General features: G+C 52.7%; 9 protein-coding genes across 9 annotated transcripts; 4 read left to right on the plus strand and 5 right to left on the minus strand.

Moving 5' to 3' along the window:
• Nucleotides 1–317: 317 nt before the first annotated feature.
• HMPREF1120_03389 (uncharacterized protein) lies at nt 318–4,644 on the plus strand. The gene is made up of 2 exons (XM_009157457.1): nt 318–410; nt 462–4,644. The coding sequence occupies exon 2, from the start codon at nt 1,085–1,087 to the stop codon at nt 1,538–1,540; it is 456 nt and encodes a 151-aa protein (XP_009155705.1). The 5' UTR covers nt 318–410; nt 462–1,084; the 3' UTR covers nt 1,541–4,644.
• HMPREF1120_03390 (uncharacterized protein) lies at nt 4,189–7,161 on the minus strand. The gene has a single exon (XM_009157458.1). It carries the CDS (start codon nt 6,859–6,861, stop codon nt 6,454–6,456), a length of 408 nt encoding a protein of 135 aa, XP_009155706.1. The 5' UTR covers nt 6,862–7,161; the 3' UTR covers nt 4,189–6,453.
• Nucleotides 6,479–8,948, plus strand: HMPREF1120_03391 (uncharacterized protein). Its single transcript, XM_009157459.1, has 2 exons — nt 6,479–7,052; nt 7,136–8,948. Exon 2 carries the CDS (start codon nt 7,608–7,610, stop codon nt 8,199–8,201), a length of 594 nt encoding a protein of 197 aa, XP_009155707.1. The 5' UTR covers nt 6,479–7,052; nt 7,136–7,607; the 3' UTR covers nt 8,202–8,948.
• Nucleotides 8,949–9,126: 178 nt separating this feature from the next.
• Nucleotides 9,127–11,001, minus strand: HMPREF1120_03392 (60S ribosomal protein L4-B). The gene is made up of 4 exons (XM_009157460.1): nt 10,755–11,001; nt 10,592–10,686; nt 10,348–10,498; nt 9,127–10,290 (listed from the first exon to the last, which is right to left on the minus strand). Exons 1-4 carry the CDS (start codon nt 10,862–10,864, stop codon nt 9,525–9,527), a joined length of 1,122 nt encoding a protein of 373 aa, XP_009155708.1. The 5' UTR covers nt 10,865–11,001; the 3' UTR covers nt 9,127–9,524.
• Nucleotides 11,002–11,553: 552 nt separating this feature from the next.
• Nucleotides 11,554–13,229, minus strand: HMPREF1120_03393 (uncharacterized protein). Its single transcript, XM_009157461.1, has 2 exons — nt 12,762–13,229; nt 11,554–12,639 (listed from the first exon to the last, which is right to left on the minus strand). Exons 1-2 carry the CDS (start codon nt 12,895–12,897, stop codon nt 11,912–11,914), a joined length of 864 nt encoding a protein of 287 aa, XP_009155709.1. The 5' UTR covers nt 12,898–13,229; the 3' UTR covers nt 11,554–11,911.
• A 1,287-nt stretch (nt 13,230–14,516) lies between these two features.
• Nucleotides 14,517–16,194, plus strand: HMPREF1120_03394 (PTH2 family peptidyl-tRNA hydrolase). Its single transcript, XM_009157462.1, has 2 exons — nt 14,517–15,164; nt 15,257–16,194. Exons 1-2 carry the CDS (start codon nt 14,862–14,864, stop codon nt 15,821–15,823), a joined length of 870 nt encoding a protein of 289 aa, XP_009155710.1. The 5' UTR covers nt 14,517–14,861; the 3' UTR covers nt 15,824–16,194.
• Nucleotides 15,859–17,248, minus strand: HMPREF1120_03395 (uncharacterized protein). The gene is made up of 2 exons (XM_009157463.1): nt 16,592–17,248; nt 15,859–16,507 (listed from the first exon to the last, which is right to left on the minus strand). The coding sequence occupies exons 1-2, from the start codon at nt 16,982–16,984 to the stop codon at nt 16,178–16,180; spliced, it is 723 nt and encodes a 240-aa protein (XP_009155711.1). The 5' UTR covers nt 16,985–17,248; the 3' UTR covers nt 15,859–16,177.
• Nucleotides 17,249–18,201: 953 nt separating this feature from the next.
• Nucleotides 18,202–18,474, minus strand: HMPREF1120_03396 (uncharacterized protein; the record flags this gene model as incomplete). The annotated part of the gene is made up of 1 exon (XM_009157464.1): nt 18,202–18,474. One exon carries the CDS (start codon nt 18,472–18,474, stop codon nt 18,202–18,204), a length of 273 nt encoding a protein of 90 aa, XP_009155712.1.
• A 260-nt stretch (nt 18,475–18,734) lies between these two features.
• Nucleotides 18,735–20,545, plus strand: HMPREF1120_03397 (uncharacterized protein). The gene is made up of 2 exons (XM_009157465.1): nt 18,735–19,608; nt 19,681–20,545. Exons 1-2 carry the CDS (start codon nt 19,307–19,309, stop codon nt 20,294–20,296), a joined length of 918 nt encoding a protein of 305 aa, XP_009155713.1. The 5' UTR covers nt 18,735–19,306; the 3' UTR covers nt 20,297–20,545.
• Nucleotides 20,546–20,550: the final 5 nt, after the last annotated feature.

The following is a 20,550-nucleotide window of genomic DNA, read 5'->3' on the forward strand; positions in this document are numbered from 1 at the left end:
CGGCGACGAAGCTACATTGTACAGGAAGCGGACAGCGGACAGGCACCGCGCAGTAGTAGGTGAGAATAGTGGATGCTGTTCGCTAAGCTGTACCACGGAGAGGCCGGGAGTACCACTGTACCTAGGTACCGTGGTCCAAGTACCGATAGATGTTGCTGGAGTAGTGGGAGATCGAGCTGCGCCGGGGTGAGACGGGAGATGAACGGGCCGCAGGGAGGGGGAGAACAACACTCGCAGGCGATGCTGGAGCCTGAGTCGGAGCATAGTCGAAAAGAGAGTTTCATTTACCTAGTTCTACTAGCAGGAAAAAGCCAGACGCGGTTCTGCAACACTGGCAGAAGCAGGATAGATGGGTATACCGTAGCTACCCACTGCTTTGCTACAACTGTTGTACTGTACAGTGTACAATTGTACTAGTACGCAATGTCCAAGAATTTGAATCTAACTGACAGCTTTCCAAGGTTGCTTCTTGAACCATGTGTTCTTGTTGCTACAGTATTTCTGCATTCCTGACCTTGACCATCAGCTCCTCTCGCGATTTCCTTTAATGCCACCGACCTCGAACTCCTTCGTCTCTTTGAGCCCGTACTCCCCTACATCTGTGCGAAGGGCCGGACCTGGACGTCTAGTCGTCCAGACAGAACTAGCTGCGACCAGACTTGATGGACACGACGGAGCTATCGTTCCACTATGGTGAGGCCAAGCTGACCCGCGTCTCGAGCCTGTCGCCGTGTCTCTTCCGCGTTCCACGCTACTAGGCACGCCAATCGGGGTATCACTCCGCTAGATCATGATATATATCGACTGGCGGTCATCGTTGGAAGAGCTGGAGTAGTAACCACACAGCAGGATGGTGCAATGGCCACCGCAAGAGAATAGGAGATGCAGAAGATCATCATGGAGTCATCACCTCTCAGGTCTGGTACCAGTACAGTTGTACACGGTCAAAAATACATCTTTCAGTACGGAGTCGACAAAAGCAATGCCATATTCTGCCCATGAGCTGCAGGCGGAGATTTGGCTACCACAGTGCACTGCCCGCCACCATTCTCGCCAACGACAGTACTAGTAGTATCTTGAAGCCATGGTAGGACAACGAGAAGATCACAGTGCTGTACATGCGGCTCGCGTAGCCAGTTCTACTAGTGTCAGGCAGGGGGTTCGCAGCCTGTCAGAAACACTTCCCCGCCGGTATCGTCACGAACGGGCTGAGAAAACGTGCCATGGACAAGACCATCAGCCGACCATTTTGCACTATTTTCTGCACCATCCCGACCGCCGTCGAATGACAAGGCCGTCTGCTTCGCTCAAGGATCCAGCAAGGAGAGCTCCAGCACCGGACTTCGAGGATCCTTACCTACAACTCTGTACACTCCACAGGGTCTCCCCAACCCTGCGTCCTCCGACTATGGCTCGAAACAGCTGCCAGATAGGATTATGCCGCTGGCAGGCAATACTAGGATGTAATCGACATGGTGCTCAAATGCCTCGATACTACCGTGCGGCAAAACTCTCTCGTGTTGCCGGCAGGAGGGCATAGCGGCAGGGACAACAAGGCTCTTTTTTGACCCGAGGAGGCCCGCTCCCACCGGCGCCATTCAGTTTGCAGTCATGATGGATCCTAGGCGGACAGACAGGCAGCCACAGGCTCCCAAATCGAGAAAGCTGAAATGCCTTTCCGCAGCTAAACTACTACTGTACTGCCGTGCAATCGCACACCTTTCTCACCTGATGGTCATGCATTCTTGTGTGCGTCACCACAGCTATAGCATCGACTTTGACAGCCCATTCATCCATCTTTCGCCGGGATGAGAATAGCCTAGATGTGGGCTAGACGGAGAGGCGGTCGGCTAAGGGCTACGAAAGATCACACGAAAGATCCACGCATACTTCTCTCGCCTCTGAGCGTGACGCCACCTTTAGCAATTCCCTCGATTACTGCTGTCTCCGTTATGGTTCCCCGGGGCCTAGATGCTGGACCGAGTCTGATTTCATGACAGGTGTGCTTTTAGTCTTCAGCTAAGGCGTGCATCAGCCATGTCGGCACGGACTCCCGCTGGTAGGAGGTGAGGGCCGGCGCGAAGTTGGACAGAGTCTCACTAACAGTAGCGGGAATGGAGCCGCTCCATCCTGCATGGACGAACCAACAGCGGCCATCGCGGTGTTGAGCTGATCCATCCCCAGGTTTTCGAATACCAAGTGCACTATGGGTGGTGGCGCTTTGACTGTCCCACGGCAGCGTCTGTCAAAGTGCCACGCTTCAGGTAAATTTCTGCAAATGATCGGCAACCTATGCCTACAGGGACGGAACTCTACTTATGACAAGAGAAACCAGCTACAACGGAGGTTGAGTGATGGCACAGGCTATGTGATGTGTTGAAGAGAGCCCAGTCGAACTGACCTGAGCTCGTGCCAGACGAAGCCTACATCTGCGCACTCTCTGTCTTCGAGCAAGGCAAGTTGCGCGATGAACTTGAGCACTGCCAATCTCTGGATCCTTGATTGACAGCCGCCTGTCGGCCCTGAGATGAATCAGGTTGTCAGTACGACTCACAACGAAATGACCGGCTGGCCCGCAAGCAGAAGGAAGCAAGCCTCTTGCCCCAAGGCTCGAAGAACTTTGAGGCGTCGCCAATAACGACAAGAAAGGGCACATTCCGTAGAAACGGAACGTCGGACGTGACTACGCAAGACATTCACCACCTCTGGTCAGCAATGTCCTCGGACGGCAGGAAGCCCTACAGCTGCAGCTGGTTCTTCTCAGCCTACAAACAATGGCAAGCGCCTACGAGACGAAATATTTCCCAAGGGCCCGTGTCGGCTTCAACCAGGAGTACGACCTAGTTGTCGCCGGCCTGCACTTTATACCACACTACACTCCAGGTCTCGAGAGCCCTTTAGATGTAAGGCTAAGGAGGCCCTTGAAGCCTGCGCTGCTTTCCACTTGTGGACAGATGTTTTCAGCTGTTACGCGCATGCACATGACGATGCGTCGGCAGCTAGACGCTACCTCGAGTCTACCCGTATCGTAGTCCACTTCATCCAAATTCTTATGTACAAATTCATCTCGTCTGTTCACGGGAGCAATCAGACAATCCCCGCCAGGAGTCTGGTGCTCCTCCACGAGCCCATCATCTAGCGCAGATCCAGCGGAGCCCGGAACACATGCAAGGCTGACAGTCGCCTTGACTGCTTTGAGGGCCAACCAAGTATCTTTTTCACTATCTAGATGGCATAACATTCTCAAAGCTGTCCTGTGTGTCAACTGTCAGCATACGTCAACATGATGACCTATTATTCAGCTATCTGCTGGGACTTTCAACACCTACGCACGACTTGAGTGACATTCAAGAAGGTCTTCATAACTCGTGGCTTTGGCGTCATCAGGAGCTTGTGAGCTCGGGGTCCCATACCCTAGCGCAATGGGACTTGTAGGTGCGAATTGCTCTTGAGACGCACTACTGGTGATCGCTCACCTATCGCTATGGAGGAAATGAGACTTTTGCTCGTTTGGATCTACGGGCCGGGGCCGGCCTCGAGGGGCTCATTGTTGAACAGCCCAAACTCCAGAGGACAGAATCGGCCACTTCCCGCTGCAGCTTCCAATGCTGGTCTGCAACAACAGGAGTCGCATAACCAGCACAAGCACTGGTGCTACGGTGCTTTGCTAGTAGTATACTGGCGGAAGGGGGAGGGTAACCTCATGGCACGAAGCGTCCCGCTTGGGTCCTCCTATCCCCCAGCTGGACCGTTGAGACATGCTGCAGACGCATCTTGCCTGAACGGGGGCCATCGTGGGCCAGCGAAGCCCGTCTTTATTACTCGCCTTCAAATTTGAGTTCTTGCGGAGAGCACCAAAGCCGGGCCTAATTCCTGGCATTTAACGGCCAGTTTCACTTTCGGCTTTCTGCCAACACATACCGGATGGAAAACCCTGGCGGCGTACAGAAAATGGCACATTCTGAGATCATAGCGCATTGCTGAAGCTCCGTCTGACGCACAACTGCAAAAGATAACCACCCCAGGGAGCCTCCCGAATCATGATAATGCCCCCTTAGCGACTTCGACCACAGTTGTACTACTCCTCTTGTGTGGCATATGTCAAAGGCTAGGGCCCATTCATTTTTCGACCCCGTGGCAGCCACCAAACCGCCCCAGTCTTGTAGCCTTCCTAAGCTCAACCGACGGGCAGCAAATACGGCTTAGACTTAGAGGGAAGACACGTGTGTCTATGATTATCACGGTCACAACGTCGCGTGCATCGCCATCAACTGGCTGTTCTCATCGTTCCGTGAGACTGAGGTCCCGCTCACCCCTGAGTAATCAGGTCTAGGGTCCTATTCTTCGGAAGCCCTTCTAGGCTGCCCGGATGCACAAACAAGTTATGATTCACGTCCGACGCACGCACGCCAGGGACACCCAGACGTGCAGTGTGGATCCCTCGACCGGCGTTATTCAATCCCAAAACGTTAAGAGATTGTCTCGCCGGCCACCACGCGTTTCTGTATGGAGGCACAGCTCCGTTTCCACCGCTGTCTCTGCACTTTTGTTGTCGACAGAGCTTTGCGAGGGCTCGAGTGGCCTATCGCATCTTCCCAGTAAGGCCCGCATCGTGGAGCAGGCACACACACCCCGAGCTTTGCGAGGTTGTTCTCGGGTAATGAGATAAGGCGCACCGTCTCGGGGCAATCCCTGGCGAGACTGGCTGAGTAACGTTCAAGTCGCGCAATCTTTTGAGCGGACCGGCCCTCCCTTGGTTCCAACCGTTTTTCCCGGACTTGACTTCGAGCGGCCGAACTCTGAGCTCCGCGCTGATTTGTACTTCTTGTCTATGAAATCGTGGCATACAAGGAAGATCCTTTCACAATGCAAAGCCTGCGCGGATTGAAGCTCCAGTCAGTCTGCCCCTATTGGTCCTTGCGTACAGCTCTTTCCGAGGTCAAAACGTACACAACGTGGTGCCGTGCTATCATTGAGATTGCTCGACCTACTACTGGGTTCCACCATGCGCACGCCTGGTCGAGAGTTTGATAGTCCCCGAAATGCTAACGCTGACACAAGCCGTCCTTTCAACGGTCCACAAGAATGACTCGGGAAGTTAGGATCGCTTCGGCTTGCCTCCTTAACCACAGGCCTACGTCTGGAGCTCCAGTTTATGCTTTTCACCACACACCTGTTGTTCTGTCCTCTAGCGATTTCCTGACTTCGCTGCCGACCACAACTTCAAGTTGGCTTGGCTGCCAAGCTCGAGACGCTGGACGAGTTCGCGGGTCTCTCGAGAAAGCGGGCTTGCTGATTCACTTCGCAGGACCAGTTCTCTTGCTCGGTGGCAAGTCACACCACTATAGTCCCACTGCAGTTTTGTAAGCTATATCGTATCGGCTTCAGCCTTCTTGATTGAAAATGGCCGCAATTTCGCCTCCAAACCACCGAGGCTCGAACAGAGGTATTTGCAATCCACCGGCTATACTGGCGCGGCACGACCTCTGACGTTGCTGTCATTGTTATTGAATTGGGCTTCAAGTGGCTACCGGACCCGTGTTTTATTGGGCGTTTGCTTCTCTCAGAGCCATATACGTTCCTGGACGCTTGTGCCCTGCACAATGTCTTATCTCAACGGCAACGTGGACCTGAGAATCACCTGACGAGACAGAGGGTTCCAGCTCTGTCGACTAAGACGGGCTGGTCGAGCCCGGGGTGCTCCACAACCATCCTCGTTGCCTGCATAGCACATGCCAACCCTGGAAAAGAGGAAAAGGCCACAGTCTCACCCCATGCTGTGCTGCAGACAAAAGCTCATGAGGATGAAAATCGACGGGGAAACTCCCAAATTCAAAGGCACGACTGCGTTGACATCCATTGACAGGTTGCGACGTCATAACGAAGCAGATCAAGCTGGCACGCAACGAGAGAAACAACCACACTGCAGTTGCGCCGTGCTAGATTATTGAAAATGCCTTGAGACCAGCTTTCTGGCTCCAGTTGCGCCATGTCAGTATTGTTCCTCTTCTATCTTGTTTCTCCCCGGTATTTTTTCGAATCGTCTGGGTTATACCTCCCTTAGGTTGTCGTAACTGGTCGTCGATCTGGTACGAGTCCGATGTGCGCAACCAATATGCGGGCCCCCTGCTCTGCCTGCCGCGGTGTTGCTTGTCTCTGGTTGCTGAGACGGGTAGTTCACTTGCATTTTTGTGCGGCTTACGGCCACACATGTGTGATCCGACCATTGAAAAACCGACTTTGGTGTCATTACATATTTTATGGAAGCACGCTCCAAAAGGCAAACACACCGGATGAAGTGCGGTTACATTGGTAGGCACCTCCCGCCCCTGCCCTTGTCACAGTCGAGAGTTCATCCCGTCTCGATGAGGTTTGAGAATCATGGCAGCTTGAGAATTGTTCCATCTCGGAGAATGTCTCCGGCTAGATCTCATGTCAATATCGGGTATCTATTTATGTTGCATTGTTCGAAATGAACCGCCTCGTGGGATCAGTGACAGGCATGCCGATTGTAAGGGATCCAGGGCCTGGTTGATTAGTCTTCCTACGGCAATGCCCTCGAAACCTGGTCTTCATCCGACATCTTGATCTGGCATCCGAACCCTCCTGGTCGATGGCCCCAGAAGTTGCCACATGGCCGAAGATCGAGGAGGCCGTACGGCGCGTTTTTATCTCCGGAAGCATGGCTACTGTGACAGTTTGCACTATGACCCGGTATTGAAGATAATCCTTGCTGTCAAGACTCTGACGATATAGGGAGCGAACATCAGGGATGCCAGCGGAAAAATGTCGAGGCACGAGACCCGCATTATGATTCTCGACAAGACAGTTCGGCTCGAAGGGGGATGTAAGACTTGACATGGCCAGCAATAATCTCTCCCAAAAACCCTTTCCCTTTTGACCTGGACCCTAGCTTCTGGAATGCTTCAGTAGACACTTCTAAGCTTGCGGGTCAGTCGATGACGCTTCGATTTTGGTCGGTGTATATTGATTTCGATTCCGAGGTTTTCCCCCAGATTGCCTGTCTTTTTGATCGCAGGGTACGATTTATGGTAAGTTCAAGTACCAGCCGCGGCAGGTACCTACGTCTATTCTCAGTATTCTCCGAGATTGCCAGTTAGTTGATTCTTTTCAGATTGCGGCCTGGAATGGAGTTGCAAGGGTTGTAGCGTATATTTGCTCCTAACCCCCTGCTCATCCCCGCCAAAATGAAGAGGAGGGATCAAACACTGTCCCGTGATCTGACTGGACGAGGCAGAACTACCAGCAGCACCCACCTCTTGACATGACACGGCAGGAAATGCGTGGCAGATGCAGACGCCCGTTGTTGTCACATTGATATGATGAATCACCTACAGTCACACCGCAGGACGTCGAGACCACGGGGATCGAGTATCACATTGCAAGAGAAGCTTGCTTAATTGCTATTCGCCGAATAAAGACGCAATTCCTGGTCTGCTTACTCTGTTCACCACGCGCCAACATGTCCGCTGCCATTTCCGGAGGCGCTTGATACTCACGGCATATCTGGCAAAATTCGGTCAGCCTTCTCGTCATAGCCGAACTGCATTGGGGCCAGGCGCGTCGTCGTGGCTTGCCCGAGTCCAATGTCTGCCCAGGGAGGGCTGAAAGTCAACAAGCATTACGGTGGCGGTCGGACAAGAGTGTGCGCGCGCTCTGCCGCGTTTGAAGCATGGTGGTGCTGGAATACCGCCGTCGATGCGAAGCGAAGCAAAGACACGCAAAGAAACAGAAACTCTCCCGGGTCATACCCTCCCAGGTGTCAGCTTCGACTCGCAGGGGTTCAGCTTCCCTGTCTCCTCGGATTTCGCTTCAGCAACAATTCCAAATCATGTTGTCGGGGGGTGGTTAAGACCTATATTCCCAGCGCTCGGTCAGGGGGCCTGATTAAGCCGCAGGTGATCCTACCTCACTGTAAGGTACTGTACCTTGCCCCGGAGATATGGTCGCAATATCTTTCCTCACTTTCAGGCTTTGTTTCCCCGTCCTGGTTTCTTTACCGCTTAGCTATAGCGATCGACAAACTGGGCCTCTGGGACCTCCTTTGTTGCAACCTGGGCCGTGCATCCCAGTACATTGGAAGCGCTCCTCGCGCTCACGGCTTTCATTGTGGTCGATGTTGCTGCTCGATACCAATCATCTATCCCTCTTGCAGTTCCTCGCTGGCTGTCGGATATTGATCGAGGGGTCGCCAGAGGTTGTTCGTCTCTATCTGGCGCGTCACAAACGTGTGTTTTGTTTATCCTCCAGTTACTCACGGTCGACGGCTTTGCTTTGCGTTTCCCCTTGCAACGAGGCAGAATGCAATCAAATCACCGAGCATTGAAAGGAGACCACAAACATGATCATGACGATGCTAAAGGGTAGCCTATACTGTAGGTAGGTTGGTTCAACGTCACTCTACCAGGAAGCTGGCCAAAGGCTTTCCCGTCTTCATATCCGCCTGATTGATATTTGGTCTCACTCTCATTGTCATGTTATTCTTTTCGATGTCTCGTTGCTTTTCTTGCTTCATATCTTGTGGGTCCCAATTTCCGCCATCTGACTACTTCGACCTCAGAGAAAAGGGGTGGGAGCAACTGAAAGAGAAGGTTGACAACGACGCAGGATTCTCTGGGTTCTTTCCAGCCAGCAGCGCCATAAGGAGGAGTGCTGCCTGGGGACAAGCAGGTTGATTCAGTCATTGTTGGCTATATTGTTCTTTTCCCTGGATTGACACAGATCGTGTAATTAGAGCCGTGTTTTGGTCATATGAATTCGTGGCCCATGCTCTCCTCGTGGGCTTGGCCGTGCTCGAGAGTCTGAATTGATCATCTATCTGGCAAAACTACCTTAGATTCCCGTGTGTATAGACATAGACAGAGACATACTATTGTCGTAGAGACGTCAAGACTGTTTACTTGGCACTTCTTGATATTTATTCCTCAGTACAACTTACTTCATCTTCATCTTTATAGAAGTATGGTGTCCACCGATTGGAATGGATGGAAAGGAGTTGCTGGGGGATGAATTTATTGATACAAGTACAGTCTCATGGTTCAATTCTCGTTTCATGTCCGTACGACTGTACTATACTGGAGAGTGAACAGTATGCTAAGGTGAGATGTCGATTTCCAGACGAGTACACCTACCTTTTCACTTTTACTTGCTACAGTGTTTAGAAATTGCAAATGGATCGAACACCATGAGATGAACCATATCTCTTCAAATTCTGATTTTTTTCTGTCCATAAGTAAGGCTGCCATAAAAGCGACAAAACAACGGCCTAAGACATCGAGAGCGCGTGCATTGAATGGGCCAGGAGCCGGGAGGGGACGATTTTGCGCGCCATCCTTTTCCTGAAAAAAGTGGCTCTGAAGAGGGGCTAAGTCGATTGATTGATTTTCTACCAACCGGCCTACACACCACATAAACTGAATATTTGTTTTCCCAAACCCCATATCACCGGGGCACAGCACACGCCATCAAATAGACTGCATAACAAGAACCGACGACCGAGCAATCTAGTTTTCATGCACGACCTCCAAGAACTTGTCACTAACACGTTCGGGCTTCTTGTTCTCCTCGACACCCTTCTGGCCGAGCTTCTCCTTGGAGTAAGCAGCGGCATACGGGTTGAGGCGGAGCAGAACCTGTCTGTTGCGGAGCGGGTTCTTCTTCTGGACAGCGGAGCGCTTGGTGGTGGCGTAGCCCTTGGGCTCCTTGAGGACGGACTGGACCTCGGAGCTGTTGATCAGACGGGTGATGTCGGCGTTGCTGACGAGGTTGGACGGCAGCAAAAAGTCCTTCTTCAAGCCCGAAGCCTCGGTGGTCGAGCCGTAGATAGTGTCGAGAGCAGCAAAAGCCGACGAGGTCCAGATAATGAATCGACCCAGGTGACCGCCGGGAGCGAGCTGGAGGAGGTTCAGGGCGAAGACGGACGAGGTCTCGACACCGGGGATGTTGCGGAACGCGCGCACAAGGTCCTTGCCATCAGTCTCCGGGTTGTACACAACCAATGGGCCGCGGCGTTGTCGGTATCGGCGGTTTCGCATCTTACCCTTGCCTGCGCGCAGTTTGCGGGACTTTTGAACCTTGACCACATCTGGGCCGGCGCCGACGGCCTTGAGCAGCGAAACGGCCGCAGAGGTCTTAACCACCGAGGATCCTTCGAAGGCTTTGCTCGACACGACCAGAGGGACTTCGGGAGCAGTCTCGATGCGGTGACCGCGGGCCAGGAGGAGCGCTGGGACGGAGCTGGCTGCCACGGCGGAGACGGTAGCGAATCGCCTGAAGATTTTGTTAGAAATACGTTTTTGGTTGGACGGTCACACAGTTTGAACATACTTCTGTCCCAGGTTGATCTTCTGATGCCACTTGCGCCAAACCTTGGTTGGTGCGAACATACGACCGGATCGGCACTGGTTACCGAACGCTGCTTGACCGGCTCTGTGTGTACCACCACCAGAGACACGAGGGATACGTGCGACAGCGCGACCTGATTGTCCATGTTAGACCATGCTCCTTTTTCCCTTGCTCATGTTGTTTCAATCCAGCTTTTTGTGTGCGCTGGTTGATTCTTTCCACGCACCTGTTCCCCATGATTCGGCTGAAGTCTGCTCGCCCGCCTTCTCGCTCACTGCATATGGCTGTCTCTTGTTCTTGGCGATGCCGGTGTGGACAGACCTGTTGAGGAGTTGCGTGGTTAGTCTCTGTTGTTTCTCTGCATCGGGCAGAACTCTTTCTCGACATACTGGACGATATCAGGCCGGATCGGGGCGCTGAAGACAGCGGGCAGAGGGTGCGTCTCGCCGCTGCTGGAGCCATCTGCGCCCAGGATGCCGACGGTAGGACGACTCGACATCTTGACTGCGGGTGCGAGGGTGGTGTTGTGGTCGGTTGTCGAAGGTGAGGTCGGTCGGTGTTGGTAGAAAGTCAAGTCAAGTCGAATCGTCAATTCGCTTTGCAGGCCCAACTCGGTGAGGAAGCGTGCGAAAATTGGAGTGTGTGGCAGCGCTAGGCTGTGTTGGGGTTGAAATCTTGGCACTTTGTCAGCCTTGCCTTGGCATTGAGCCTCGAGAATTATTGGCTCCGAATTCGTAGGGAACATCGAACTCCGACTTCGACACCACAATTTCCCTTCTTGCTGCACTTTTGTGCTCAGTGTACCTACACCACTTTGCAGATCACTGCGGGCTTGTGATGCGGATCAACGTTTGCACTTTTGATGCTTAAAACGATGGCAAAAGATGGCACCGCCTGCAATGGGCTTGAAAAAGCCAAGAGTGTGCGTGGTGCCATTAGGCCATGGTCACAACCTGTCGAGGCCTGATGCATTCCATTATTTGGAGAGGGTTTGAATGTCCTTTGTTGTTTGCTTGGTGCGTTGTGGTTATACCGGCTCCTGTATAGGGTTGGCTACTACGAGCATTGTGTGATGTGAAAGGACAGTGTTCTCTCCCGGCCTCAGGTCTCGCTGCTCGAATTGAGCTGCCCGTTTCCATCATCTACCAGTGGTACTACTTCTGCCGGCGGGCCAATCCAGATGTTGGATTCCATGAATAGTGCCATTGGCATCTTCCATACCTGTGCGCCGTTGAGTGACTTACAACTGGGATCTGCTCTATGAAGATTTTATGGCTCAACTTCCTTCATAGTGGTACAATTTCGGGCTACGGCACGCTTGCACAGGCAGGCCTGTGTCATTGAAAACAATTCTTCATTCGTGCTTAGAAGAGAACTACTGCCTTGCTCTGACAGACCTCTCCCGGTGTCAGTCTCTGGGACCTGCTAATGGTCAAATCGCTCATTTCCTGGCATAGGCTGCTTTGGCCATTTCTTGCTTCTGCGTAGTCGAAAGTCTTGACCGACAAACAGATCAGCAATACCAGATGCGGATGTGCACCATCTCTCAGACATCAATCGAGTCAACAACGACCCCCTTGATCCAGTCGTACTGCATGAGCCGTGCAACCTCCTGGGCGGTTTCATGACTAACGAGCGCGCTGACGAGATACAAGCCGGCGTCGATACCGCTAATAGTGCCGCCGGTGGTAACAACACGCATGCCACCAAGCTTCATGCTCTGACGACGGACGAGGTTCTCGTGGCGAGCATTGGACTCCTTGCGAGCCAAACTGCCCTTGCGAGCGGTGGATCCCTTGCGGCCTTTCTTGAAGACGTACGGGTTCTCCTCGAGGTCCTCGCCCAGATCGAAGCGCGCGTTGTTGACAACATATCGTTCTTCCATGACGTCGGTACGCTCTCCCATGTCTCGGGCCGCGGCGTCCTGACACTCTTTCTCCAACTTGATGTAGTAATCTGGGTGGGTGGTGGCTCCGAGGCCTTCAAGAATACCCTGACGCGCAAGCCACAGCGATGCAGTATCCACAGCCAGCAGGGTGCGTTCACGCGTAGGGTCGGCTGTCTGTACATCGGCGAAAGCCTTGATCAACGACAATGGTTCTGCCTTTTGCTTCAAGACCTCGGTTGCGTTTCCACCTGGAACCACCAGGACATCGAATTCCTTGAGGCGCTTGTGTGCTTCTTTGTAGGAGATCTGAGCTGACATGGTCACTCCCTGTGCGGTGAGGACATGTTCCTGAGGGCCAGCGAAGGTGACGTCGAAGGCTTTGGTTTCTACAGTTTTCACAAAAGGTTAGTGCTTGTACCAATAAGGGTGGGTTGTCGCGTCAGTAATAAGGAGTGAATAGGAGAGTTGACAGGTGCGTTCTGTGAGTAACATTGGGTATTGGGCATACCTGGATCGTTGAGGTTGTGTTGGGCGTGAGTGAGGACCTGGAGAGGACCGGCGAAGTCAAGGAGGTTCATGTTGTCGTGCATTGTGATGAGCACCTGGATGGGCTCATCGACATCGGTCTCACGAATTGCACTCATCTTGACGGCTTAGAGGTCGTAGCTTCCGAGTGATTGATGATTTCAAGTGTAGACAGAACCGTTCAAGGCAAGGGCGTGGGCAGGACGCAACAACACGGTGATCAAGGAAGAGTTGATGATAGAGACAATTAGGCTGCGCGGCAGAATAAGGTAGACAACAGAGTGTCTGGCTTAGAACGTCGGTGTGAATGAGGTGAGAAAGCAGTGAGGTGAGGGACAGGCTGGCTTTGGCGATGTGTAGTAGGAGGGATGCGCTGCCGCGGTGAAGTAGAACTCAAGTCTCGTGCCAATGCGCAACTCGAAGTGGCCCTTGCGGAGACCCCGCGAATGCGGTGCAATCGTGGGGTAAATCAACCATTACTAGTCGCACTGCCAGGAGTCGCACCTGAGAGCTTATTACTTCGATTCCTGTCAAGCAACACCATGGGAGAAGTGCAGTTTTTTATACATCTTGCAGTTCTCAATTACTGGACATTTATACCACCATCTCGTCCCTACCCAGGGAGGTGTCCCGAAGCCTTGATGCGTATTCCTCGTGTCGGCGAGTTTTTTGCACCTTTTATGTCCAGGACGGGCTGATGGGACACAGCATATTTGGGATAGCGCCCTGACGAACGACTGGCAAACGGTTTCATCCCCGACGAGCACTACCAGCTCGACTGCCCCAAAGTATCTTCTGCTCTGGCCGAGCCCGAGGTCGAAATGAGAATATTAAAAAATATCAATATCTGGATACGGACCAAATGTTACATGGACAACTATCTTGGTAGTACCCTTGGACAGTGTGAGGAAAACATTTCAGCTGCTCACTCCAGTCGCTTAGTGACCGCTGCGGTTGGGCTGGCACCTCCATCCTGGACTAGCCATGAGACAGCTCTATCGGTCAAAGCAATGCCACTCAGGACAGCAATACTAAGCTCGATAAACGAACCTAGGGTGCCGCTGGACTCTCTTCTACCGCCGTAGTTGAGCGCTCGCCCATGTAATCGTCAGCATGAACACATAAAACACGAATAGTTGTAGTTTATGGTCATGTTCAACCTCACGTACTTCGTTCGTTATGGACAACGAGGACAGCATGACCATCATTCACCCGGCTTTCTTCCAACGCAAAAGGAAAGATGCTGAGCACGCTTTGCGAAAGCACTCGACATAGGGTATGCTCGGAAATGAAAAAGCTGTTGTAGTACTACTGGGAGGAACCAGTTGAAAATCACTGATTCCAGGCAGCGAGGCATCTAAGGAGAGATTGTACAGCGACCTAGATAAGGAGGCTTAGGGAGCCAAGCGGGTAGGTGCTAGGTAAGAAGTTCAGGGAGTTGCTGGGCCGATGGCGCCTAATCCGCCTACCAACCACCTTGTCATCCACGTGGAGGGCATGGCTCCTGGGGGAGATGCTGCAGTCAGAGCAGCGACTTAGGTCGTACCACAGAAGAAACCACTGGCAGGTGGCGAGCCACAGCTTAAGCCGGCAACGTTCAATCAATGCAACGGGGGACAACTGGAAGGACACCGAGCACCTGTCTGGAGGGTCTTCAGACCCCTTCGGACGGCAAGAGAGCCTACAGGAGTGGGTAACTAGGAGAGCAAAAGCTGCGCAGGGTCTCCACGACTGACGCCATGCTCCAACCGACGAGGACAAACAGAGCATCAGCCAGTCCCAGCGCGGAGAGCGGTGGTGAAGACCCTCCTCCTCGTGGTCGACCAGCTACTAGCAGATATGCTAGCAGTTACCAGGTAGCGAACAAATTGACCACGGTATCTATCTATCTCACCCTCGGGTCCTCTCTCCCTGGATCATTTCATTCTATCACTCTTCGTTTCATCCCATATCACCCGTACGCATTGGAGGTTGTTGATTGTTCATCGCCACACCAGCGGTGCTTGTTACGTCACTCCCACTCTCTTCGAGTGCCGTCTGTACGACCAGACGTGCCACCATCCTATCTCGCGTGTTCGCAATCATGCATATCTCGACTTTTCTCCTCCTCCCCCTGCTGGTCGCGGCCGACCAAGTTCCCTTGAAGGAAAAAGCGGCAGGATGGTTTGACAAGGCCAAATCCTACATCCCCAGCGGCACACCACCGGACCCGATTGACGCGGGCGCAGCGGTGGTCGCAGACCGAGTTGTCGAGAAGATCAACATTCGCAACTGGCAGCGCAAGCTGGCGCCCAAGCCCGACACCGAGGAGGAGTGGATGATCTACATGACGGGCGGCAACAAAACTTGTTTTGGTCGATGTGGCAACGTGGACCAGAAATGGAATGTAAGTAACCGACCTAGACACAGGACACACTTGTCGCAAGCCCGTGCAACAAAGAAAAGACACGCGAAGCTAATCATCAATCTTCTCTGCAGGAATCCGTTCCATTGCTCGCAGCACTGCCTCAACCGGCTGGCTCTCCTCCCCTCCACCTCGGTTACATCGACTGTGAAAAGGAGGAGGTTCTCTGCACAGGGTGGGCGGTCAACTTGCCATCCGTTTACCACTTCAACCTGCCCAAGAAGTCGGAGCCACAGGCCAAAACTCCATTGCACGTTGTGCCGTTGAACATGACCAGCGCCACCGTCGAAGACATTGTTTCCATCCCCGCGGCCTCCAAAGCCCGCTACCTTGAGTATCCCGAGTACACGGGACTGCTGCACCCGTTGGATGGCTTGCTGGCCAAATTGGGCCTGCTCCATCCGTTTGGTTATCTCATGTGGGGACTGGGCGCCACTCCTAGCTGGGTGATGATGATCTTCATCAGCTTTGTGTCAAGGCAGCTCATGAGCAGGAGAATGACAGGTGGTCGCTGGGAGGCTCCTACTGCTGGTGCTGCTGCTCAAGGCCAGGCCACCCCCGCAGCCCAACAAGGGCAGACACCGAGCAGACCTGCTCCCGCTGCGGCGCCCAAGTCTGGCGGTGGAAGGAAGAGGAAATGAACGGGCTTGTAACTTTACAGGGAGGAAATACCATGGCACACAGCATGTTATCGGCTACTAGGAGGGTTGCTGGGTATATATTTGGGGCCAAAAAGTCTTCTTGTTTGTCTGAATAGCGGCTTGGCTTCGGAAGTCAAAGAACATTGGCTTGGTACAATGTAATTCATAGAAACTTGAAGAGAGAGGGGGGGGGTATATATTGATTCGATTTGCCATAATGGGTGGCCTGTGAACCCGAGCTCGGCCACTCGAAATTAAAAAAAGCTGTTCCGGTCTGCTGCCAATTCTGTATTGCTGCCGTACAATCAGATGTAGACTGTTAGACAAATCTGTAGTAAACGAACAATTTTCTCATTACTCCAGCTTAGCACCACCACCAGCAGGACCCTCTCGACCGCCCACGACATCGCTTTCATCGTGTTTCGTGATTTCCACACCCAGTTCCTTCTTCAACAGTTCTGAAAGCGAGCTGCCGTCGCGCAAATACACCCAGCGTCCACCAGCACCATTGTCACCAGCCTCGACGGTCGAATCTTCTTTCTCGTGCTGTCCCGGTCCCAAGGCGACCCAATCGTACCGCTTCGGGCCGGAGATCGGGCTGGACAACCAAATCTGTTTGTTCGGCGGCTGCTTGTTGATCACGTATGTGCCGTTCTTGGGGTGGGTGATGGTCAAGACGCCGGCCTGAAAGAACAGAAGATATTAGTTTCACATTTCCGAACGAGTGGGAGTTGTCGTATGGATGTTATGGGTATGTGGTATGCTTACTGAGAACTCGGCTTCAATCCCCTCGTTGCTCGTCTCGCTCATCTCCTCCACCGCCAGCACCAAGGTGTCCAGGTACTGGTCCGCTATCTCATGGTACTCGGCGTCCGAAATCTGTGCTGGCTGCTGAGAGCTGCCGGTGGTGGACGACTCGGGTTTGGGGGCTGTGGGCTCTGCGCTGTCCGGTTGGATGCCCTTTGCGACGACTCGGGTGGTCGAGAACGGTGCCGCTGCTAGACGGCGGGACAGGTGGGGAGTTGAAGAGGACGGCGAGGCTGTCGATATCGGGAGCAGTATTGATCGCCGCGTGGAAGCTGTGCTGCTGCGATGGACAACGAGGTTGAGAGGAGTAGATGGTCGTGCTCGGGAGGAGCGGAGCAGGGTGCTTGCTTTCATTGCGGCACAGAGAGGTATGGGTAGACACCGGGTTTCGAAGGAAACACGTAGGCTAGGTACGTTAGTGACCGTGGGTTTGGGATCTTTTGCTGCAAGTGTAAATGGACTGGAGCAGTTCGGTTTCGGTATGCTGCGAACTGGAACTCAAGCCCAGAGATGCTGGGGGTGCACTGCCTGTGTGTTTCTCGAAGTTCCGTTGAAATGACGACAGACTCGGGGCCTCTCAATGCACCCGCCAACAACGAATCGCAGCAGCAGCATAGAAGCTTCCTGATTGGTGCACGGTGGAGTTATGTCCTCCCTTACAACGTGAAGCATACATGCACCCGTTCTATATCTGATCAAGAATCCGAATGCTGAGTCTCACGAGGTGTTCAATCTACCTGTCGCTTAAACACATTAAGTATGCGCCATTTGCAGAGGTGAAGGGTCATGTTGGGGTTCACTTCATACACCAAGAGCCCACGAACGACCAACAATGAGGTGTAGTCTTTTCAGATTCAAAGCGAACCGTGTGCACCATATACTAGTACTATGAGCTTGACAACCTCTCATACGCTTGCAACCGTTTCCAGGAGCCTACCGGGAAGGGGTTGTGGCAGATCTCGAAACACAGACCCCTAAGCTCCGCCCATAGATGATATTGCGCCAGTTCCCCAGACATAACTCAAGCTCTTCCATATTCTCTGCTCGTCCTAGAAAACGGCCCAAGAAAGTTCCGTCATTGATATCAGCCGTCAAGAGCCCAAACATGCAATTGAGCGACGGACATGTCCCCTTCTCGCTTTCCGATCGCCTCTTCAAGCTTGCTGAAGCCGCACTGAAGCTCTCGAAGTCCTTGTGGGATGGACGCAGCTGGGCGCAATTATACATTGCGATACCGGCGGTGGGGTATTCTTTTTCACATAGTGAGTTTGAAGTAGACTCAATTGTTTATCCATCTTGCAACCGTCGAATCATATTCCGCGTTTGGGTCTGTCCACGCCTTTCCGTTTGATTTCCCGCTATGGACATCAACTTGGGACCTCGAAGTCTGGACACAAGGCAGAAAGCTGATTTGTGATTGGGAGATTTTGTGAGCCGGTAGCGCCGCATGAGGTGCCTGTCAGGCCCTCGTAGAAATTGTGGTAGTTTAGGCTCGTGGTAACGTGTGTCCGATAAACCCGGCCCCGAGGCATTCTAGGCACCTCGTGTGATCGCTCTAGTGATCAAGCCCCTTATCTCTGTCTCATATCTTCTGCTCTTGATTCGACGTAGAATCCGGCGTCGGGAACTCGTTCTTGATGCACCTCCTCCTTCGTCAAAGGCTTGTCCACCTCCGAGACAGCGACAAGCTCTTTTACTTTCATGATCTGGCCGGCGACGGACGGTGTGACCGGATGAAATACTGTTGCCATTCGTTTCCGCAGCCCAAGAGCTTTGAGGACGTTGCCAGATTTGGCCGGAAGACCAATGGCCGATCGGATTAACGTTATGCGGAAATAAGACATCTCGGGAGCTGTGATGGGGGCTGCACTGTCGCTGGAAAGGTTTGAGCGTCTCTTATCTCAACATCGGCCTGAGGCGTCGTTCGAATCCTGAGGTGTAATGGAATGATGGGTAATATGAAGATGTTCTTGTGGTTGCGGTTCACGAAAACAAAATGAAGCCGAAGAGACAAACGCAAATTGAGCTAGCCGTTTTGGGAAGGGATACCAGCTACTAGTACTACTCGTATTGTAGCATGAAAGTCGAACTCCGCGTCAATGAGTGCTCGTATTATCGTCGAGCTTGCATGGTCTATCGGCTGTCTACAGTGTTCGGAAACCCTCCGGTGCTTCTGCTTCGGTCGTCTTTCTGAAGCTGCTTCTGTTCGTTGGGACGCTGCCCGGAGCCGCCATGCAGAGCTGACTTCCCGAGCAACATCTCGGCAGTGTTTGGGGGAATAGGCCGTCATACATGTTAACAGAGGCTATCGCGACCGAGTTGGATTCGATATACGAGCCCGCTGGTTTATCTTATGGAAAGCTTGCTTGTGAGAAAATGCAGTTGATCAGCCAGCCATTATCTGTTCCCGGAAGTGGACGCCTCGTATCGTTCACCCAGGATGTGTGCCTGACACTTTCTGAACTAACATTGGCGGATAAGGTGAACATGCATCTCAGCTGAACCATAACGTTGCTTGCCCAGTTGTTTGGGTTTTCCTGGGTAAGGCCAGCCCTGGCCTTAGGCCACTTCATCGTATAACCCCTTCGCTCCCCCCTCATGGTATAAAAGTGCTCGTTGGATCCTTCAAGTTTACAATGGGATGTGCCATCATATCTGCAAAGACAGCCTGTCACCATGTCTCAAGGGCAACGCAGCAAAACATGGCTGGTGACTGGAGCTTCGCAGGGACTGGGCCTTGCAATAACATTAGCTGCGCTCAGAGCTGGTCATAAGGTCATCGCAGGTGCTCGAAACCCTGAAGCAGCAGCTTCAGCCCATCCCGAGGTCGAGAAGGCCGGCGGACAGTGGTTGCAGCTTGATGTTACGTCAAAGGAAACCAAAGATATCGTTCAAAAAGCTGCCGAGAATGCTGGAGGAATTGACGTGGTGGTGAATAATGCCGGATATTTTCTGGCCGGTTCAATCGAAGATCTTGAGTAAGTCCATCTTGAAGCCTTGTTTTCCCTGCCCAACGACTCCAAGACATTGGCTCACGATATATGGTACAGCGAGGAAGAAATGCAGGCTGCCATGGACACAAACTTCTGGGGTCCCATTCGAGTGCTCAAGGGCGCCTTGCCTTCCATGAGGGCCCGCAAATCCGGCACCATCGTGTCAATCTCGTCAATCTTCGCGTTTTATCCCTGTCCAGGAGGTGCAATGTATAGCTGCCCCAAGGCTGCGCAAGATGCACTTCAGAGCATCTTGGGCAAGGAACTGGCAAGCTTCAACATTCGTACAGTCATCATCAATGCCGGTCTTTACAAGACCAACGTTCTGGTTAATTCGAAACAACCATCCAATGGGTTTTCAGAGTCCTACCTGGCACCGCTGGGCCCGGTTTTGAACACAGTCGGCACATTGGCCCAAGATCCCTCGCAAATGCCTGGAGATCCGACAAAGTTTGGTGAGCGTATTGTCGATGTGGTCGACGGCACCGGCTTGGCCAAAGGGTTGGAAAACACTAGCAGGTTTTGGTTCGGGAGAGATGCAGTCAAACTCTCTTCCATCGTGATGAAAGAGCTAGAAGAATCATTCAAGGAAAGCAATGCCATTGCCACCAGTACGGATTTTGAAGGTCATACAGGGGATGGAGTGGCGGTTGTCAGTGATTACTACAAATGAAACTCTGATGGATACTTAGTTTCGTTGAAACGTGGAAATGATGAGACATTGGGACCTTTTCTGAACATCCTTGATTACCATTGAATAAACCACCGTTGACTTAACATTGAACGAGGTCTGTATCGCCTTGGATTTGCAATGGAAGACATGTAATTTATGCAGCTAGAAATCAGGGGCACAAAAAGAGACTTGATTGGCTGAAGCGGCGTCAGGCTGCGGCGCCTCAACAAGCGTAAGGCTGCCTACAAACCATT

Source organism: Exophiala dermatitidis, assembly GCF_000230625.1.
Source record: "Exophiala dermatitidis NIH/UT8656 unplaced genomic scaffold supercont1.3, whole genome shotgun sequence".
In the NCBI taxonomy this organism is placed as follows: Eukaryota; Fungi; Ascomycota; class Eurotiomycetes; order Chaetothyriales; family Herpotrichiellaceae; genus Exophiala; species Exophiala dermatitidis.

Excerpts from the sequence above, each read along its gene's own strand:
- HMPREF1120_03389 (XM_009157457.1), top strand. The coding sequence starts at position 1,085 with ATGGTAGGACAACGAGAAGATCACAGTGCTGTACATGCGGCTCGCGTA.
- HMPREF1120_03390 (XM_009157458.1), bottom strand. The coding sequence starts at position 6,861 with ATGTCAAGTCTTACATCCCCCTTCGAGCCGAACTGTCTTGTCGAGAAT.
- HMPREF1120_03391 (XM_009157459.1), top strand. The coding sequence starts at position 7,608 with ATGTCTGCCCAGGGAGGGCTGAAAGTCAACAAGCATTACGGTGGCGGT.
- HMPREF1120_03392 (XM_009157460.1), bottom strand. The coding sequence starts at position 10,864 with ATGTCGAGTCGTCCTACCGTCGGCATCCTGGGCGCAGATGGCTCCAGC. Across the intron at positions 10,687-10,754 it reads ATCCGGCCTGATATCGTCCA|GTCTGTCCACACCGGCATCG; the intron begins GTATGTCGAGAA and ends ACTCCTCAACAG. Across the intron at positions 10,499-10,591 it reads AGCCGAATCATGGGGAACAG|GTCGCGCTGTCGCACGTATC; the intron begins GTGCGTGGAAAG and ends ATGGACAATCAG.
- HMPREF1120_03393 (XM_009157461.1), bottom strand. The coding sequence starts at position 12,897 with ATGAGTGCAATTCGTGAGACCGATGTCGATGAGCCCATCCAGGTGCTC. Across the intron at positions 12,640-12,761 it reads ACACAACCTCAACGATCCAG|AAACCAAAGCCTTCGACGTC; the intron begins GTATGCCCAATA and ends TGAAAACTGTAG.
- HMPREF1120_03394 (XM_009157462.1), top strand. The coding sequence starts at position 14,862 with ATGCATATCTCGACTTTTCTCCTCCTCCCCCTGCTGGTCGCGGCCGAC. Across the intron at positions 15,165-15,256 it reads ACGTGGACCAGAAATGGAAT|GAATCCGTTCCATTGCTCGC; the intron begins GTAAGTAACCGA and ends TCTTCTCTGCAG.
- HMPREF1120_03395 (XM_009157463.1), bottom strand. The coding sequence starts at position 16,984 with ATGAAAGCAAGCACCCTGCTCCGCTCCTCCCGAGCACGACCATCTACT. Across the intron at positions 16,508-16,591 it reads GGATTGAAGCCGAGTTCTCA|GCCGGCGTCTTGACCATCAC; the intron begins GTAAGCATACCA and ends CTGTTCTTTCAG.
- HMPREF1120_03397 (XM_009157465.1), top strand. The coding sequence starts at position 19,307 with ATGTCTCAAGGGCAACGCAGCAAAACATGGCTGGTGACTGGAGCTTCG. Across the intron at positions 19,609-19,680 it reads GGTTCAATCGAAGATCTTGA|CGAGGAAGAAATGCAGGCTG; the intron begins GTAAGTCCATCT and ends TATATGGTACAG.